Source organism: Scyliorhinus canicula, chromosome 17 (genome assembly GCF_902713615.1).
Source record: "Scyliorhinus canicula chromosome 17, sScyCan1.1, whole genome shotgun sequence".
NCBI classification, from domain to species: Eukaryota; Metazoa; Chordata; class Chondrichthyes; order Carcharhiniformes; family Scyliorhinidae; genus Scyliorhinus; species Scyliorhinus canicula.
The window spans coordinates 129163743-129176748 of NC_052162.1; the positions used below are offsets into that span (position 1 = coordinate 129163743).

General features: G+C 58.2%; 1 protein-coding gene across 1 annotated transcript in view; it reads right to left on the reverse strand.

Annotated features, from left to right (window-relative positions):
* The window catches only part of LOC119951623 (adenylate cyclase type 2-like), a 113195-nt gene that overhangs the window by 38396 nt on the left and 61793 nt on the right, over nucleotides 1–13006 (reverse strand). Inside the window, exons 8-11 of the mRNA XM_038774804.1 lie at nucleotides 4392–4503; nucleotides 3290–3417; nucleotides 2340–2498; nucleotides 952–1150 (exon numbers count right to left, since the gene is read on the reverse strand). Of these exons, the coding sequence (XP_038630732.1) occupies nucleotides 952–1150; nucleotides 2340–2498; nucleotides 3290–3417; nucleotides 4392–4503 (598 nt within the window). The remainder of the gene's footprint in view (nucleotides 1–951; nucleotides 1151–2339; nucleotides 2499–3289; nucleotides 3418–4391; nucleotides 4504–13006) is intronic.

Below are 13006 nucleotides of genomic sequence, written 5' to 3' on the forward strand. Positions count from 1 at the left end.
TTCCTCCCTTTCCGCGCATTTTTTTCCCTTAATTTCTTCAGTTGATGCGGCCGTCGCTGGCCAAGGCTCCAGCACTTGTCGTCCATCCCTAATTGCCCCTGTGTCGGCTTGCTCAGCAATTTCAGAGAAGTGGGGGGCAGGGAAGTTAAGTGTTGTGTGTATTGGAGAGTGGTCATTTTAGAATTATATCGAGTGATATAGAATCCCTACAGTGCAGAAGGAGGCCATTCGGCCCATTAAGTCTCCACCGGCCCTCCTAAAGAGTACCGTACCAGGCTCACCCCCCCCCCCCCCCACCCTATCCCTGCAACCTAACCTGCACATCTTTGGACACTAAGGACAATTTAGCACGGCCAATCGACCTAACCTGCACATCTTTGGACTGTGGGAGGAAACCGGAGCACCCGGAGGAAACCCACGCAGACACGGGGAGAACGTGCAGACTCCACATGGGCAGTCGCCAAGGAAGGAATCGAACCCGGGCTCCTGGCGCTGTGAGACAGCAGTGCTAACCACCGTGCCTCCGATAAGATCATCGAGAAGATCATGGCTGAACCCCACATTCCTATCTGCCCTCTTCTCTTCCTCCCCCATAACCCTCTTTTCCCTTGTCAATCACAAATCTGTGATTGGGTGACATGTACCTTTTAAGGGGGCATGCCGTGAAACATCAAAACAAGCGTGGCAGCAGTTGCTAAACCACAGTGTCACTGTGCCACCCTGGCATCACATGTAGGCTACACCGGGCAAGGACAGTGGATTGCCTTTCCCAAAAGGGGGATATTAGTGAACCAGATGGGTTTTTTTTAACAACAATCGGTAAGGTCATCATTACTGGGATTAGTGCCATATGTTTCAGATTTCTTTATTCGCATTTGAATTCCACCAGTTGCCGTTGGTGGGATTTGAACCCGTCCCCCACAGAACATTAGCAGGGGAATTCTGGATTACTGGTCCAGTGATGATACCGCTGCGCCACCTCCCCGTATTTCGCTCGTCTTCCTCGGTGTCGCTCACCCTGGGATCAATGACCAGGTAGGTGGTGATTTGGTGCTCCTTCAGGTAAGGGTCCCTCAGGTGCCCGTTGCCCTCTTGCACCTGGTATGCCTCATCCAGGTGGCGAAGGGTGGCGTCCGTGATGTGCACACGCCTGCCAAAAAAAAGGTGGGGGAGGGTCATAAAAAGGACAAAAAGGGTCACCGCAGGGAGAGAGTTCCAGAACATTGCCCGTGCGCCAACTCTGAACATAACAGGAGCGGGTGAGAGGGACAGAAAAAGGGAAAAAGGGAGGGAGAGAGTGAGAGAGAAAGATAGAGGGAGGGAGAGAGAGAGAGACAGACATAGACAGAGAGAGGGATAGAGAGAGAGACAGGCAGACAGAGACAGAGAGAGGGAGGGAGACAGAGAGAGACAGGGATAGACAGAGAGAGAGACAGAGAGAGAGAGAGACAGAGAGGGAAGGAGAGAGAGACAAGGATAGACAGAGAGAAGGAGAGAGAGAGACAGGCAGACAGAGACAGAGAGAGGGAGGGAGACAGAGAGAGACAGGGATAGACAGAGAGAGAGAAGGAGAGAGAGACAGGGAGAGAGAGAGAGACAGAGAGGGAAGGAGAGAGAGACAGGGATAGACAGAGAGAGAAGGAGAGAGAGAGAGGGGGAAAGAGAGACAGAGCCAGTGAGAGAGAGAAAGACAGAGAGGGAAGGAGAGAGAGAGAGACAGAGGGAGAGAGGTAGAGGGAGCGAAGGGAGGGAGAGAGGGAGCACAACAGGGATAGTGAGGGAGAGAGGAAAAGAGAGGGAAAGGGAGGGAGAGAGAGACAGGGAGAGAGAGACAAAGAGAGGGCGGTAGAGAGAAAGAGAGGGAAGGAGAGAGAGAGAGAGAAATGGAGAATGGTAGAGGGAGTGAGGGAGGAGGAGAGAGAGAGAGGGACAGACAGGGATAGAGAGGGAGAGAGGAAAATGGAGGAAGAGGGCAGGGAAGAGAGACGGAAAGAGGTGAGAGAGGCAGAAAGGGAGGCGAGAGAGAGAGCGGGAGAGAGACAGTGAGAAGGAGGGATAAAGAGTGAGGCAGAGAATGGGAGAGAGAAGCAAGAGATGGAGAGAGAGAGAGAGAGATGGAATGAAACAGAGTGAGAGAGACAGGGAGAGGGAGAGGGAGGAGACAGAGAGAGAAGGAGCGAGGCAGAGAGAGGAGGAGACAGAGAGGGAGAGGGAAGAGACAGATAGAGAAGGAACGATACAGAGGGAGAGAGGGAACGAGAGAGAGGGAGCGGGAGAGCCAGGGAGGCAATGATGTACTCAGGGATGGACAGAAAGAAAGAAAACTGATGGACACTTACCCAGGTACACCACCAGCCTCCATGTGATTGGCAAGTGTGACATCATGTGACCAGACATCGTACTGCCATTTTTGAAGCCCAATGACCCCACATAGGACATTCCCCGAATGAACCCCGACTCGCATGTTGATATCGACGCCAGTGGCCTCACGGAGCTTGCTGCACATGGGGGAGAAAGGGGGAGAGAGAGAGGGAGAGAGAGAAGGCGATCAATCACACGGTGAACAGCCCATAGCTCCATCCAGAGAGGGATGACCTTTCCCCCGTCCTTCTGACCCATAACCCCAACCCAGCATCCGACACATCGAGCGAGAAGGACAACCTCTCAACTCAACTGTTTGACCCATGACCCCAAATCGGTCCCCACCAAAGTGAGAAAGGTGACCTTTTTTCATAGAATTTACAGTGCAGAAGGAGGCCATTCGGCCCATCGAGTCTGCACCGGCTCTTGGAAAGAGCACCCTACCCAAGGTCAACACCTCCACCCTATCCCAATAACCCAGTAACCCCATCCAACACTAAGGGCAATTTTGGACACTAAGGGCAATTTATCCTGGCCAACCCACCTAACCTGCACATCTTTGGACTGTGGGAGGAAACCGGAGCACCCGGAGGAAACCCACGCAGACACGGGGAGGATGTGCAGACTCCGCACAGACAGTGACCCAAGCCGGGAATCGAACCTGGGACCCTGGAGCTGTGAAGCCATTGTGCTATCCACAATGCTACCGTGCTGCCCCCTAACACCTCCCCCCTCCCAATAGCAGGCTGGGCCAGGTTGGAACCCCCAGTTTTCTCGATCAAAAGGTCACAGTGTCTGACCCCCCAACCCATCTCGCACAACAATCTCCGACCAGGCAGGGGGTCACCTTTTACCCTCACTCTCCTGCCCCGGCGTCGGAAGACGAACTTGACCCTCCGGCTGCGCAGAGCTTGATCGCATGACTCACTTAATGGCTTGACACATGTCGAGACCCATTTTGACACAGCTCCTGGCGTGTGTGGGGAGAGACACCGGTAGGCCGGAGACACAGTAGTAGCAGTCACCCAGGATCTTAATTCTCATACACTCGTTTTCCTGAAGCAGACAGAGAGAGAGAAGGGACAGGGAATAAATGGTGAGAGGGTGCTGACTCAACATGCTGCCGAACAACTTTGGGTGGGAGTCTCAGGCGGCTCTGATGGTACATGTTCCAAGTCAGGATGGTGAGTGTGGCCTTGCAGGGGAACTTCCAAGTGTATGCGCTTCTCCCTCGCCCCCCCCCACCCCCTCCCCGCTCTTGACAGTGTACAAAGCGGTGTAACGGGCTCGATGGACCGAATAGTCCACTCCAGCGCTCCTGCATCTGACTAAATGGGGATTCCATGGGGAATGGACTAAATGGGGATCCCACCATCTTCCCCGAATCCCTCATTCCAAAATGGCCACCTAGTTTTTTGGTTTTGGGTGCCCCTCAACCTATCCGCTGGGATGGTTGGGCAGGGCGGGTGGGTGGGGGGGGAGGGGGAGTAGTGGGGGAGAGGGCATGGCTCCCAACCTTTGCCAGCTACACTGGTAGCATCACCTGCCTGCGCCAATCTTCCTGCCTGAAATGAAATGAAATGAAAATGGGGCCCAGGGAGTGAACGGTTTTGCCAGACTGCGCCCCATGAGGCAATGGGGGGAGGGGAGAGAGGGCGGTGCCCAGGCCCAACCCCACTCCACCTCACCATCCTGCCTACCTCACCATCCCCTGGCTGATTGACACCCCCCCCCCCACCCTCGGACTGTGGGTGGATTATTGGGGAAAGGGGGGCGCAATGTAGGTTTGGTTGGAATTTGGGATCTTACTGTGCCAAGTCTAGGTCCGACGGTCCAGCCATCGCTAGGGATGTTAACAGAGCAGCCACTTCCTTCATGCCCATTTGTTTGATTTGCCTCTTTCTCGTATGTACCTTGACTGAATGTTCCCCCCCCCCCACTTCAGACCCTCACCAACGCGACACTCGGGGTGTCTGAGGAGGGGGAGGGATCGGGAACCATGCCCGTGATCGATCAACCCAGCCCGTCACCTTGGCAATCTGGTCGAATTTCCCGAAGAGCTCATTCAACATCAGGACCAATTCCTTGGGCGAGCACTCACTGGCCAGGCGGGTAAAGCCAACAATGTCTGCGTAGAGGATGCTGCGGGAGACACGGCGAGCGAGAGTTTCAGTCTGACACATTTCCCAGCCTGCTCTGTGCCTCAATCTCCAACTATCCCACCGCCTCCTCGAATCCCTCAATCCCACCGCCTCCTCGAATCCCTCAATCCCACCGCCTCCTCGAATCCCTCAATCCCACCGCCTCCTCGAATCCCTCAATCCCACCGCCTCCTCGAATCCTCAATCCCACCGCCTCCCCGAATCCCTCAATCCCACCATCTTCCCCGAATCCCTCAATCCCACCGCCTCCTCGAATCCCTCAATCCCACCGCCTCCTCGAATCCCTCAATCCCACCGCCTCCTCGAATCCCTCAATCCCACCGCCTCCTCGAATCCCTCAATCCCACCGCCTCCTCGAATCCCTCAATCCCACCGCCTCCTCGAATCCCTCAATCCCACCATCTTCCCCGAATCCCTCAATCCCACCGCCTCCTCGAATCCCTCAATCCCACCGCCTCCTCGAATCCCTCAATCCCACCGCCTTCTCGTATCCCTCAATCCCACCATCTGCCCCGAATCCCTCAATCCCACCGCCTCCTCGAATCCCTCAATCCCACCATTTTCCCGAATCCCTCAATCCCACCGCCTCCTCAAATCCCTCAATCCCACCGCCTCCTCGAATCCCTCAATCCCACCGCCTCCTCGTATCCCTCAATCCCACCATCTTCCTCGAATCCCTCAATCCCACCGCCTCCTCGAATCCCTCAATCTAACCGCCTCCTCGAATCCCTCAATCCCACCGCCTCCTCAAATCCCTCAATCCCACCGCCTCCTCGAATCCCTCAATCCCACCAATTTCCCCGAATCCCTCAATCCCACCGCCTCCTCGAATCCCTCAATCCCATTATCTTCCCCGAATCCCTCAATCCCACCGCCTCCTCGAATCCCTCAATCCCATTATCTTCCCCGAATCCCTCAATCCCACCAACTTCCCCGAATCCCTCAATCCCACCGCCTCCTCGAATCCCTCAATCCCACCGCCTCCTCGAATCCCTCAATCCCACCGCCTCCTCGAATCCCTCAATCCCACCGCCTCCTCGAATCCCTCAATCCCACCGCCTCCTCGAATCCCTCAATCCCACCGCCTCCTCGAATCCCTCAATCCCACCGCCTCCTCGAATCCCTCAATCCCACCATCTTCCCCGAATCCCTCAATCCCACCGCCTCCTCGAATCCCTCAATCCCACCGCCTCCTCGAATCCCTCAATCCCACCGCCTCCTCGAATCCCTCAATCCCACCATCTTCGCCGAATCCCTCTATCCCACCGCCTCCTCGAATCCCTCAATCCCACCACCTCCTCGAATCCCTCAATCCCACCGCCTCCTCGAATCCCTCAATCCCACCGCCTCCTCGAATCCCTCAATCCCACCGCCTCCTCGAATCCCTCAATCCCACCGCCTCCTCGAATCCCTCAATCCCACCGCCTCCTCGAATCCCTCAATCCCACCGCCTCCTCGAATCCCTCAATCCCACCGCCTCCTCGAATCCCTCAATCCCACCGCCTCCTCGAATCCCTCAATCCCACCGCCTCCTCGAATCCCTCAATCCCACCGCTTCCCCGAATCCCTCAATCCCACCGCCTCCTCGAATCCCTCAATCCCACCGCCTCCTCGAATCCCTCAATCCCACCGCCTCCTCGAATCCCTCAATCCCACCGCCTCCTCGAATCCCTCAATCCCACCGCTTCCCCGAATCCCTCAATCCCACCGCCTCCTCGAATCCCTCAATCCCACCGCCTCCTCGAATCCCTCAATCCCACCGTCTCCTCGAATCCCTCAATCCCACCGCCTCCTCGAATCCCCTCAATCCCACCGCCTCCTCGAATCCCTCAATCCTACCGCCTCCTCGAATCCCTCAATCCCACCATCTTCCCCGAATCCCTCAATCCCACCGCCTCATCGAATCCCTCAATCCCACCATCTTCCCCGAATCCCTCAATCCCACCGCCTCCTCGAATCCCTCAATCCCACCGCCTCCTCGAATCCCTCAAATCCCCACCCGCCCCGAATCCCTCAATCCCATCGTCCTCCTCGTCCCTCCCTCCCCCCCTCCCTCGAATCCCCAATCCCCCGCTCCCCGATCCCTCAATCCCACCCTCTCCTCATCTCCCTCAATCCCCCCCCCGCCTCCTCGAATCCCCAATCCCACCCCCCTCCCGATCCTCTCCTCCCTCCCTCCCACCATCTTCCTCGAATCTCTCAATCCCACTGCCCTCCTCGAATCCCTCATCCCACCGCCTCCTCGAATCCCTCAATCCCATCCCGTCCCCCTTCCTCGAATCCCTCAATCCTAACAGCTTCCCCGAATCCCTCAATCCCACCGCCTCCTCGAATCCCTCAATCCCACCGCCTCCTCGAATCCCTCAATCCCACCGCTTCCCCGAATCCCTCAATCCCATTTCTTCCCCGAATCCCTCAATCCCCCGCCTCCTCGATCCCTCAATCCCACCGCCTCCTCGAATCCCTCAATCCCAACCGCTTCCCCTCCCGTCCCCAGAATCCCTCAATCCCACCGCCTCCCCTAATCCCTCAATCCCCGCCTCCGAATCCCTCAATCCCACCACCTCCTCCTCGAATCCCTCAATCCCACCCCTCCTCAAATCCCTCAATCCCCCCCTCCCCTCGAATCCCTCATCCCACCCCCTCATCGAATCCCTCATCCCACCGCCTCGTCGATCCTCAATCCTAACCCCCCTCCTCGAATCCCTCAATCCCACCTCTTCCCCGAATCCCTCCAATCCCACCGCCCCCATCGAATCCCCAATCCCACCGCCTCCTCGAATCCCTCAATCCCCCCGCCTCCTCGAATCCCTCAATCCCACCGCCTCCTCGAATCCCTCAATCCCACATCTCCCCGAATCCCTCAACCCCACCCCCCTCCCTCGAATCCCTCAATCCCACCGCCTCCTCGAATCCCTCATCCCACCACCTCCTCGAATCCCTCAATCCCACCATCTTCCCCCGAATCCCTCAATCCCACCGCCTCCTCGAATCCCTCAATCCCACCGCCTCCTCGAATCCCTCAATCCCACCATCTTCCTCGAATCCCTCAATCCCACTGCCTCCTCGAATCCCTCAATCCCACCGCCTCCTCGAATCCCTCAATCCCAGCGCCTCCTCGAATCCCTCAATCCTAACAGCTTCCTCGAATCCCTCAATCCCACCCGCCTCCTCGAATCCCTCAATCCCACCGCCTCCTCGAATCCCTCAATCCCACCGCTTCCCCGAATCCCTCAATCCCATTATCTTCCCCGAATCCCTCAATCCCACCGCCTCCTCGAATCCCTCAATCCCACCGCCTCCTCGAATCCCTCAATCCCACCGCTTCCCCAAATCCCTCAATCCCACCGCCTCCTCGAATCCCTCAATCCCACCGCCTCCTCGAATCCCTCAATCCCACCGCCTCCTCGAATCCTCAATCCACCAGCCTCCTCGAATCCTCAATCCCACCTTTCCTCCTCAAATCCCTCAATCCCACCCCCTCCTCAAACCCCTCAATCCCACCCACTCCCTCCTCAAATCCCTCAATCCCACCCCCTCCTCAAATCCCTCAATCCCACCGCCTCCTCAAACCCCTCAATCCCACCGCTTCCCCGAATCCCTCATCCCACCCCCTCCCCCGAACCCCCCAATCCCACCGCTCCCCGAATCCCTCAATCCCACCGCCTCCTCGAATCCCTCATCCCCCCGCCCTCCTCGAATCCCTCAATCCCACCGCTTCCCCCGAATCCCTCACTTCACCGCCTCCTCGAATCCCTCATCCCACCCCCCCGCTCCTCAATCCCTCAATCCCACCGCCTCCTCGAATCCCTCAATCCCACCGCCTCCTCGAATCCCTCATCCCACCATTTTCCCCGAATCCCTCAATCCCACCGCCTCCTCGAATCCCTCAATCCCACCGCCTCCTCGAATCCCTCAATCCCACCGCCTCCTCAACTCCCTCAATCTCCTCGAATCCCTCAATCCCACCCCCGCCTCCTTCGAATCCCTCAATCCCACCACCTCCTCGAATCCCTCAATCCCACCGCCTCCTCGAATCCCTCATCCCACCATCTTCCTCTCGAATCCCTCATCCCACCGCTTCCCCCGAATCCCTCATCCCACCGCCTCCTCGAATCCCTCAATCCCACCGCTCCTCGATCCCTCATCCCACTGCCTCCTCGAATCCCTCAATCCCACCGCCTCCTCGAATCCCTCAATCCCACCGCCTCCTCGAATCCCTCATCCCCCCCCCCTCCTCGAATCCCTCAACCCCACCGCCTCCTCGAATCCCTCAATCCCACCGCCTCCTCGAATCCCTCATCCCCCCGCCTCCTCGAATCCCTCAATCCCACCGCCTCCCCGAATCCCTCAATCCCACCATCTTCCCCGAATCCCTCAATCCCACCATCTTCCTCGAATCCCTCATCCCACCGCCTCCTCGAATCCCTCAATCCCACCGCCTCCTCGAATCCCTCAATCCCACCGCCTCCTCGAATCCCTCAATCCCACCGCCTCCCCGAATCCCTCAATCCCACCGCCTCCTCGAATCCCTCAATCCCACCGCCTCCTCGAATCCCTCAATCCCACGCCTCCTCGAATCCCTCAATCCCACCACTTTCCCCGAATCCCTCCAATCCCACCGCCTCCTCGAATCCCTCAATCCCACCGCCTCCTCGAATCCCTCAATCCCACCGCCTCCTCGAATCCCTCAATCCTACCTTCCCGAATCCCTCAATCCCACCGCCTCCTCGAATCCCTCAATCCCACCGCCTCCTCGAATCCCTCAATCCCACCTCGTCAAAATCCCTCAATCCCACCTCATCAGAATCCCTTAATCCCACCTCATCAGAATCCCTCAATCCCACCTCATCCGAATCCCTCAATCCCCGCCCTCCTCGAATCCCTCAATCCCACGCCTCCTCGAATCCCTCAATCCCACCAGCCTCCTCGAATCCCTCAATCCCACGCCTCCTCGAATCCCTCAATCCCACCGCCTCCTCGAATCCCTCAATCCCACCGCCTCCTCGAATCCCTCAATCCCACCGCCTCCTCGAATCCCTCAATCCCACCGCCTCCTCGAATCCCTCAATCCCACGCCCCCCGAATCCCTCAATCCCACCATCTTCCCCGAATCCCTCAATCCCACCATCTTCCCCGAATCCCTCAATCCCACCGCCTCCTCGAATCCCTCAATCCCACCGCCTCCTCGAATCCCTCAATCCCACCGCCTCCTCGAATCCCTCAATCCCACCCGCCTCCTCGAATCCCTCAATCCCACCGCCTCCTCGAATCCCTCAATCCCACCGCCTCCTCGAATCCCTCAATCCCACCATCTTCCTCGAATCCTCATCCACCGCCTCCACGAATCCCTCAATCCCACCGCCTCCTCGATCCCTCAATCCCACCGTCTCCTCGAATCCCTCAATCCCACCGCCTCCTCGAATCCCTCAATCCCACCGCCTCCTCGAATCCCTCAATCCCACGCCTCCTCGAATCCCTCAATCACCGCCTCCTCGAATCCCTCAATCCCACCGCCCTCCCTCGAATCCCTCAATCCCACCGCCCTTCCCTCGGAATCCCTCAATCCCACCGCTCTCCTCGAATTCCCTCAATCCCACTGCCTCCTCGAATCCCTCAATCCCATCCGCCTCCTCGAATCCCTCAATCCCAACGCCCTCCTTCGAATCCTCAATCCTCACCGCCTCCCCTGAATCCCTCAATCCCACCGCATCCTCGAATCCCTCAATCCCACCGCCTCCGTCGGAATCCTCCAATCCCTACCGCCCTTCCTCCGAATCCCTCAATCCACATATCTTCCCCGAAATCCCTCAATTCCCACCGCCTCCCTCGAAGCCCTCAATCCCAGCCTCCTCGAATCCCACCGCCTCCTCGAATCCTCCAATCCCACCGCCTTCCATCGAATCCCTCCCAATCCCACATCCTTCCCCTGAATCCCTCAATCCCACCGCCTCCTCGAATCCCTTCAATCCCACAGCCTCCTCGAATCCCTCCATCCCACACGCTCCCCGAATCCCTCAATCCCACCATCTTCCCCGAATCCCTCAATCCCACCGCCTCCTCGAATCCCTCAATCCCACCACCTCCTCGAATCCCTCAATCCCACCGCCTCCTCGAATCCCTCAATCCCACCGCCTCCTCGAATCCCTCAATCCCACCGCCTCCTCGAATCCCTCAATCCCACCGCCTCCTCGAATCCCTCAATCCCACCGCCTCCTCGAATCCCTCAATCCCACCGCCTCCTCGAATCCCTCAATCCCACCGCCTCCTCGAATCCCTCAATCCCACCGCCTCCTCGAATCCCTCAATCCCACCGCCTCCTCGAATCCCTCAATCCCACCGCCTCCTCGAATCCCTCAATCCCACCGCCTCCTCGAATCCCTCAATCCCACCATCTTCCTCGAATCCCTCAATCCCACCGCCTCCTCGAATCCCTCAATCCCACCGCCTCCTCGAATCCCTCAATCCCACCGCCTCCTCGAATCCCTCAATCCCACCGCCTCCTCGAATCCCTCAATCCCACCGCTTCCCCGAATCCCTCAATCCCACCGCCTCCTCGAATCCCTCAATCCCACCGCCTCCTCAAATCCCTCAATCCCACCGCCTCCTCGAATCCCTCAATCCCACCGCCTCCTCGAATCCCTCAATCCCACCGCTTCCCCGAATCCCTCAATCCCACCGCTTCCCCGAATCCCTCAATCCCACCGCTTCCCCGAATCCCTCAATCCCACCGCCTCCTCGAATCCCTCAATCCCACCGCCTCCTCGAATCCCTCAATCCCACCGCTTCCCCGAATCCCTCAATCTCACCGCCTCCTCGAATCCCTCAATCCCACCGCCTCCTCGAATCCCTCAATCCCACCGCCTCCTCGAATCCCTCAATCCCACCGCCTCCTCGAATCCCTCAATCCCACCATTTTCCCCGAATCCCTCAATCCCACCGCCTCCTCGAATCCCTCAATCCCACCGCCTCCTCGAATCCCTCAATCCCACCGCCTCCTCAACTCCCTCAATCTCCTCGAATCCCTCAATCCCACCGCCTCCTCGAATCCTCAATCCCACCACCTCCTCGAATCCCTCAATCCCCCGCCTCCTCGAATCCCTCAATCCCACCTCTCCTCGAATCCCTCAATCCCCCCGCTTCCCCGAATCCCTCAATCCCACCGCCTCCTCGAATCCCTCAATCCCACCACCTCCTCGAATCCCTCAATCCCACTGCCTCCTCGAATCCCTCAATCCCACCGCCTCCTCGAATCCCTCAATCCCATCGCCAACTCTAATCCCTCAATCCCACCGCCATCCTCGAATCCCTCAATCCCACTGCTCCCTCGAATCCCTCAATCCCACCGCCTCCTCGATCCCTCAATCCCATCGCTTCCCGAATCCCTCATCCCACCGCCTCCCCTCGAATCCCTCAATCCCACCGCCTCCTCGAATCCCTCAATCCCACTGCCTCCTCGAATCCCTCAATCCCACCGCCTCCTCGAATCCCTCAATCCCACCGCCTCCTCGAATCCCTCAATCCCACCGCCTCCCGATCCCTCAATCCCACCATCTTCCCCGAATCCCTCAATCCCACCATCTTCCTCGAATCCCTCAATCCCACCGCCTCCTCGAATCCCTCAATCCCACCGCCTCCTCGAATCCCTCAATCCCACCGCCTCCTCGAATCCCTCAATCCCACCGCCTCCTCGAATCCCTCAATCCCACCGCCTCCTCGAATCCCTCAATCCCACCGCCTCCTCGAATCCCTCAATCCCGCCGTCTTCCTCGAATCCCTCAATCCCACCATTTTCCCCGAATCCCTCAATCCCACCGCCTCCTCGAATCCCTCAATCCCCACCGCCTCCTCGAATCCCTCAATCCCACCGCCTCCTCGAATCCCTCAATCTCCTCGAATCCCTCAATCCCACCGCCTCCTCGAATCCCTCAATCCCACCACCTCCTCGAATCCCTCAATCCCACCGCCTCCTCGAATCCCTCAATCCCACCATCTTCCTCGAATCCCTCAATCCCACCGCTTCCCCGAATCCCTCAATCCCACCGCCTCATCGAATCCCTCAATCCCACCGCCTCCTCGAATCACTCAATCCCACCGCCTCCTCGAATCCCTCAATCCCACCGCCTCCTCGAATCCCTCAATCCCACCGCCTCCTCGAATCCCTCAATCCCACCGCGTCCTCGAATCCCTCAATCCCACCGCCTCCTCGAATCCCTCAATCCCACCGCCTCCTCGAATCCCTCAATCCCACCGCCTCCTCGAATCCCTCAATCCCACCGCCTCCCCGAATCCCTCAATCCCACCATCTTCCCCGAATCCCTCAATCCCACCATCTTCCTCGAATCCCTCAATCCCACCGCCTCCTCGAATCCCTCAATCCCACCGCCTCCTCGAATCCCTCAATCCCACCGCCTCCTCGAATCCCTCAATCCCACCGCCTCCTCGAATCCCTCAATCCCACCGCCTCCTCGAATCCCTCAATC